The following is a 7,552-nucleotide window of genomic DNA, read 5'->3' on the forward strand; positions in this document are numbered from 1 at the left end:
TTATTTTTCTTTCGATCTATTTCCTTAGGGTAGGATTTCTCGGTCAAGATATACATGTGCACATGTGCATTATGGCTGTTGATGTAGGCTAGCCTTCAGAAAAGCTAAGTTTCACTGAGGATGCCTGCCTGTTGCCTTGCTATATCATATCCAGTGTGTGTGTGTGTGTGTGTGTGTGTGTGTGTGTGTGTGTGTGTGTGTGTGTGCGCGCGCGCGCGAGTGTGCGTGCATGGGATAAAATTATCACTGATTAAATCCAGCCCTTTTGGCTAAGCTACAAGCTGGGTGGTCAGCCCAGCTGATCTGTCAGGTGGGGTTTAGTGTCAGTGACTGGGCTGGTTGTCCTTGAAATGACCAGTATTCCACCTCATCCTCTGTCTCCATCCATTTCCCAGAGTTACGGCTCAGCTTTAGCCTGTAAACCAGTCCAGTAGGTTCCAGTGAACATTTCCTTTTCAAGAATCTTGCTAAAAACATTCATCGGGTTTTACTTGAACAAGGATCCTTGCATGTAACATTAGTTTATTTGTAAATAAGCTCTGGCATGTTAGCTCCTAGAATCTTCTGTGACTAAGCCCAGCCGTACACTGATTTGTCACAAACTGACCATGGTCAGCATTTATGAGGGCTGCAAGAGGAATGTGCACCGGCAAAAACCATTTCGTATTTAGTACAAATCACAGTAGCACTGAAAGTGGCCTCCCTGGCCTAAACCGCTAAAAGGTGTGACCTAGTCGCCTCTACAGCTAAATGTTCATCTGGGAAAGACTCCGAAGCACAGAGGTATTGTCTTGAAGGAGAAAATAGCTGAACTCCCAGGCCTGGGTGTAGCTGTAAAGAGCGAAAACAGCCGATGTGCTAGCTACACGATTAAACCAAAAGCAGGATCCTATAAGCTTTGGGAAAGAAACCTTGCTCCAGTTCCCCAGCACCTGACAGCAGGTGCTTGATAATGAGTGTGGGTGCTCAGTACTCCTGATTACGGGCACAGGAGTCTACTGGCAGGACCTTAAAGTCCTCTTAGAAGTGTCAAATGTTCCCTGTGTTCGGGAAGATGTGGCAGGGTGGCTGTCCAAAGGAAGTACGGTGCATGCTAGCTTAGAACCCTGAGACCCTTCCAAGCAGAGTGGCTCGCACAACTCCACTATACAACTGCCTGCCGAAGCTGAAAGCTGAGGGCCGTGGAGCTTCCTTAAGCCATTGCAGTCATTTGTCCCCTCCTGCTTCATCATGCCTTGCTTCCCAGCACCACCAGTTCAAGTGCCAGGCTCTGTTCTCCGTGAGCTAGCTGGTCTACCCACAAGCTCCCAGCTGCTGCTTGGGACCAGTGAGTGCCTGTATCCTCAGCTGAACCAGCTTGGTGATCTGTTGAGGTTTGTTTGGGTGATAGTGATGGTCCCCTCACATCAGCCATTGCTCCTTTTCCTTGATGAAGTGCTCTGCCCAGCGTCGGGTCAGCTCTAAATAAAGGCTGGGCTGGTGAGGCAGGTAGTCCAGATACAGGCGAGTTGGCGTCGTCTTGGGGACAGCTTTCTCGATTTGTGTGCCCTCGTGCCACTCATTGAAGGAGGTGATGGAGACTATCTCAGGCCTCACAGTCAGGGCTGCCTGCAGGGCTGTCTCATAGTACTTGCCGTTGACTCTGTTTCGAGTATTATGGTTGTTCCAGGGCCGGATGCTGGTGTCAATGTACCCAGGCCCCACACTAGGGATGAACATGAGGTTGTTGGTATCACAGAAATTCTTCACAGCTTTCCAGTTCTGGTGGGAGGAGCCAAAGGAGAAGCCATTGGAGGCAAAGTAGGTGTACATTCCGTCGAATCCCGCAGCAAGGATGTCGTGGGTGTGGCTCTCCTCCACAAGCAGAGCTATGAAGACCCCATCATAGGGAGTGTTGCGGATAGAGTGAGGCCCGTTTTGTGTCAGGAGGTGGGCCCAGGCCTCGGGGGATGTCAGATAGGAGTCGTAGATATAAAAGAGTGGGAGGCTCTTGCCCATGCTATTCTTATACCGATAAAATGCACCATGGGAGCCATACCTGAGGAGCAGGAGGGAGAGGCTGAAGTTGGTTGTGGTAAGATTAGCCACAGGGGAGATCTTTTTCTGTGTTCACAGCAGTCTGGGATCCAGCAGGTCACATATTGAGCCTATGCCTCCAAGTATTAGCCTGCCTCCCTTCTCAGCCCCCTCTGACCTGTCATCCCTAAGCCTCTTCTCCCCAGCCTGGCCACCTCCTAATAGGTGTCTAGCCTTCATTTCTGCCTTCCTATAGGGTATGATCTGACCACTCCTTACCATGACCTGTAAGGGCTACCGTTTCTGGTCTGACCTTACTGATTGTCATTCCTGCTACTACCCATGAGATTCCACTTCCTAACTGGCCTTTGCCTGTAGTTTCTCCTTTCTCCAGAGCTTTGCAGATCTAACATCACTATCATCAATATTTTGTTTGATATGGCATCTCATGTGACCTGGAGCTCACTAGACCAGGCTAACCCTGAACTAAGAAATTAACCTGCCTCTACCTTCTAATTGCTGGGATTAAAGGCATGTGCCATCATGCCTAGCCAGAGCCGACATTTTAAAAAACTGGGAGCAGGGATGAGGGATGGATCTGGGAGGAGTGGGGAAGGCAAATATGATTTTTAAAATTGCTTTTTAAAAGAATCATTATGCTGAAGAAATGGCTAGAAATTAAAAGTAATTGCTGTGCCTCCAGAAAATCTGAATTCTGCTTCCAGCACCTACATTAGGCAACTTGTTACATGCCTGTAACTCCAGCTTCCTCTTCTGGCTTCTGGCCACACACAGACACACATATGCATATAGTAAAAAATAAAACTTTTGGGCTGGAGAGATGGCTCAGTGGTTAAGAGCACCCGACTACTCTTCCAGAGGTCCTGAGTTCATTTCCCAGCAACCACATGGTGGCTCACAACCATCTGTAAAGAGATCCGATGCCCTCTTCTGGTGTGTCTGAAGACATGTACAGTGTACTTATATATAATAAATGAATAAATCTTTAAAAAAAATAAATAAAACTTTTTAAAAAAAACAGTTGGGGATTGAATCTACTAAATCCAGGGCCTCTGGCCAGTTGACACATGCCTGTGTCCCAGCACTTGAGAAGCTTAAGAACAACAGAGCAGGAGCTGAGGGTCACACTCAACAAAAAGAGCTCAAGGCCAGCCTCAATTAGGCCCACTCATTCCTTGTAGCTTAACAACCACATTTATATGTCAGTTCTAGGAGCTGGGAAGTCCAAGATCAAAAGTGCCTAACAACTTTGGTCCTTGGTGAGGGCTCTTGCTCAGCTAACAGATGGCCAACAGACTGTATTCTCACACAGAAAGCAAGAGTCAGCTTTTTAGATGTCAGGACATATAACCTGTCCTCGCAGAGAAGCACACATCACCATTCTAAAGCAATTCCTTGAAAACTGGGACAGAAGGTACCAGCTCACACTCGTGCTGAGCATGCAAAGGACCCTCCCTGAGTTTGATCTCCAGAACCATAAAAGAAGAAATCCTTCTTGGGCACATTCTTAACACAAAACTTCACTTTGCTTTTTATTGTTTTTATTTATTTTTTTCATACTACAGATTACTGTCGTTTCTCACTTCTTGGTTTGGGAGCTCTGTGGCACCCCCCCCCCCCCCAAGCACTAGATTCTAAGTACCAAGTCAGAAACGTTGCTAAAGATAATAACTAATATATGTGGGCACTGGACAGTATTTTAGTGAATATGTACAAGCATGTATGAAACACTTGGAGACTAAAACAAGACTCAGTTATGGCCCCAGAACCAGACAAACTCAGCTACCTGGCTCAACCCAGCACCCTCACTGTGAAACAACTGTTTGGAACACACATATTCCAGCCTGTACTGCCTGGCCAGGCCCTCCATCCCTTCTCTCCCCGCTCCCATCTAGATCCCCATCTTACGTGTCAATGATGTACTTGATGTTGTCATGGACAGTGATGTCATCCCGGCCCTTGTAGGGTTGGATATGGAAGGCCACCTGCCACAAATAGAGGAGTCGCGTGTCAGGCGAATACAGAACACATACAGATTACTGCCCCCAACCCTGGCTTGTAGGAGGGGCTGAGTTCAGGAATGCCTGACCAGGATGGGCTCAATAAAGTTTGTCACTGCCCTTCAGATCAAAGATGAAGGGGGAAGGCTTGTCCATGTTACACAACAGGGTATCCAGGAAGCATTTTGGGTCACTGCAGGATGGTGTTCAAGTTTCCATCTCTGTCACCTCCAATCATGAGCACAAGGAGATGTATACCTACTCTCTGCCAATGGAAAATGTGCCAGGATCTGTTAAACCTGCCAGGGGTGACCTCGGGAGGGGAGGGGGCTTCTCGGTCATTTTTCTCCCCTCACCACAGAAGTTGGACTGACTTCCTCTATTGATGTGTTGAGGAATATGGCCACACACGTATCCTTCCACTCAAAGATGAGCCTGCTTATGGAGGCCCAGCACTGTCCTGTGCTACATGCAGTGGAGTCTAGAATTCTGTCTGCAGGTCTCTCTGGCTCTTGCCTGCCCAGTATCCAAGATCAGGGTCTCCAACCTAGCCTCTATTACTCAGTAAAAGTGAAGGGACTGGAGAGAAGGCTCAGCGGTTAAATGCACTGGCTGCTCTTCCAAAGGACCTGAGTTCCCAGCACACACATCAGCTGACTAGACTAGCTCCATGGGGATCTTAATGCCTCTGGCCTCTGCAGGCACCTGCACATCCTCACACAGAGATAAACACACACAAAATTTGAAAAATAAAGGTAAATATTAGAAAGTGATACTTCTTTGTCCCCTATTTAGTTTTCTCAATAAAGATGGTAACAGTTGACACAGCCTGCTAGACCCTCTTCCAGTACAGGACACTTGCTATGAATCTGTTATCCCTAGCCACCCCACACTAACCTTATGGCAGTGCCCCTTTGCAGTGGTGGTGGTACATTCCTTTAATTCCAACACTTGGGAGGGAGAGAGGCAGGTGAATCTCTGAGTTGGAGGCCAGCCTGGTTTACAGAGCAAGTTCCAGGACTGTCAGGAAGTTACAAACTGTGAGAAACTCCAGAAGAGGAGTAGGGGAAAGGGAGGGAGGAGAAGAAAGGGCATCTTCCAGAATGAGAGGACTCACCTGGATGTTGTACTGATGGGCAGAGTCCAGAATGGCAGGTACCAGGTCGTCTGTGGGCTCCCCGTTGTCATCAGCCATACCAGGTGGATACCAGGAGAGAACCAAAACGCCTAAACATACAGAAACGCCTTCAGTGGCACACAGTGCGCCACTTCGGCTCTCCACAGAGATTTTCCTATCCGAAATCACCTCCAACTGCATGATTCCAGAAAACCTCGGGCCAGGATCCTGCCAGCTTCCTAGACAGAGCTGAGGCCCAGGGCTCAGCTGGTCTCGGAGCTGTCCACTCTTACAGTGCTGAAGTGCTGCTGCCGTAGGAGCCAGCCTTAGGAGTGCCGCATCAAGTAGCAGAACGAAGAGGAAAGAGTAGCCATGCCACAACTGATCTGGAAGTCACAGCCCTACCTCTGAAGTCCTACCTGAAGAAAAGTCCTATCTCCATGCTCCTAAGGGCGAGAGTTCCTGCCTTGACTGCCATCTAGAAAGCAAACCTAGACAGCATAGCCCACATCCGAATTATCTTTCTGTATGTCCCACACCCCTCCTTATTTGTTTATTCATTTATTATTTTGGAGATACTGTCTCACTGTGTAGCCTGGCTACTATACTACATGGTTGGCTTCAAACTGGGACTCCTGCCTCACCCTCCCAAGTGCTACGATTCTGGCATGCACCACTAAACCTGAATCCTGACCTTGTAGCTCTCCCTCCTATTTATAAACCACGTCAAGGTATAGCAAGATATGTCTTTAAAAGCTGACAGAATTCAATGACAAAATCTAAACTAAATGAACCTCCCCTACCCCAGCCTGTAATGCAGAAGGTTCTCCAGAGTCTCTGCTGGCTGGGGAGTTGATAAAAACATGTGTTGTGCCCACCCTCTGCTCTGCTAGACGGACCTCATAGCTGTTGCACTCCCCTGCACTTGCTGTGAAAGCAGAAGCCTCCTCAGGCTCTCCTTTGAACCCCAGACTGGAAGGGCCGGGATCCCCAGGCCTCACTCTCCTAAATCCTGAAAGACCAACCGACTCTCAGCTGGTCTTTTTACTGTCCCTGCATGAGACACCTCTGCCGCGCGCACATCCCAACAACCCTATGGAAGGGAACTGGGGTTGTGGAGGGTCAGAAAGGCCCAGAAGGTACAGTAGGAAATTGGAAGGGGCGATCGTGTGTAGTGGACCCGGGATAAGAGTGGGAGGGAAGGGCTACCAGGTCAGCCTGGCGGGGGGCTGGGACCAGGGAGCCAGTGGCGGGGCATCAAGAACTGAGGTTCAGGAAGGAAAGGAGAAGCTGGGGGACAGACTAGCCAGGGGAACGGGGGACTCACCGATGGCTGCTTCTTTGAGCTGGATCATATGCTCTCGTAGCACGTCGGGGTCCCGCGAGCTGTAAGGCCCCAGCTCCGGGTAGAAGCTGGAGCCCAAGTCATCTGGAGGGCTGTGGCGGCCACGCGGGTAGCTGGCCGAGATCTTGGGATCCCAGTGCGGCACCATGACATGGTCCCAGTGGATGTAGTGGCCCTCGCGCCGCGGACTCCCGTACCACGAGTAGTAAAAGGCGTGCAGATCGGAGTAGACACGCTGGCTCTGCCGGGGCGCGGGATCGGCCTCGACCGGGCCCAGCGAGGCGCGCGGGGCGGCGGTGCGCGGCGGAGGCGGCGGCGGCGCAGCGGGGGCAGCCGGGGCCCGAGCGGGAGCAGGGTTCCCCTCGGGACGCCGCTCGAACGGTGCTAGTTCCGGGCCTGGGCCCAGTGCAGGCAGCCCGTCCGGGGCCTTGAGCGTGCGCAGCCCCATGAGCGTGCCGAAGGCGAAGAGCAGCACCAGGAAGAGGGCGATGCAGGCGCGACGTCGCCGCCGGGCCATGGCTTTCCCGCGGTGCCGGCCGCCGCGCTAACAGCCTCGGATCCGCGCCATTCCGCCCGCCCGCGCGTCCCAGACCACGGCCAGCGAGTGCCGGGCGCCCAGGGCGGCTCCGCGCCTGTCCCCGCAGTGCGGGCGGGCCCGGCACACACAAGATGCAGTGGCGCCGACCAAGTGACTGCGAGTGGAGGGGGGACCAGCGCGTCCTGGGCCGAGTGTAACTGGGGTCCGGGTGGGGTGCGGAACCGGACCTTCCTGGTAGAAGGATCTTTCAGCCTCCTTGTGGAGCCCTCCTTCTAGGGAGCTGTTACCATCATCCCAATTCGCCCCATCTCCCCAGTACTGAGAAGAGGGGCATTGGGACACCCTGCGAGCTTTGACTGGAGCCAATAACATAGTGGAGGACCCCAGCTTGCACTGGAATCGAACTCCAGGGCTGGGCCTGGCTCTCCTATGCTCTCTAAGCAGTAGTACTGCCTAGTCTTGGCCGGCTATGCATGATCCCCCAATCTTCCTCAACTCTGCTTTCCTGGGGGCAA

At 51.5% G+C, this 7,552-nt stretch overlaps 1 protein-coding gene across 2 annotated transcripts; it reads right to left on the minus strand.

Annotated features, from left to right (window-relative positions):
* Positions 1 to 3: 3 nt before the first annotated feature.
* Positions 4 to 7,148, minus strand: Maneal (mannosidase, endo-alpha-like). 2 transcript variants are annotated; one of them, XM_039111233.2, is made up of 4 exons: positions 6,482 to 7,148; positions 5,155 to 5,264; positions 3,946 to 4,022; positions 4 to 2,038 (listed from the first exon to the last, which is right to left on the minus strand). In XM_039111233.2, exons 1-4 carry the CDS (start codon positions 7,014 to 7,016, stop codon positions 1,402 to 1,404), a joined length of 1,359 nt encoding a protein of 452 aa, XP_038967161.1. In that variant the 5' UTR covers positions 7,017 to 7,148; the 3' UTR covers positions 4 to 1,401. The 2 variants fall into 2 exon arrangements, with proteins under 2 accessions (XP_038967161.1, XP_063117398.1); XM_063261328.1 differs by lacking the exons at positions 3,946 to 4,022; positions 6,482 to 7,148 and having other exon boundaries at positions 5,155 to 5,225.
* Between the last annotated feature and the right edge of the window lie 404 nt (positions 7,149 to 7,552).

This window comes from Rattus norvegicus, chromosome 5 (genome assembly GCF_036323735.1).
Source record: "Rattus norvegicus strain BN/NHsdMcwi chromosome 5, GRCr8, whole genome shotgun sequence".
In the NCBI taxonomy this organism is placed as follows: Eukaryota; Metazoa; Chordata; class Mammalia; order Rodentia; family Muridae; genus Rattus; species Rattus norvegicus.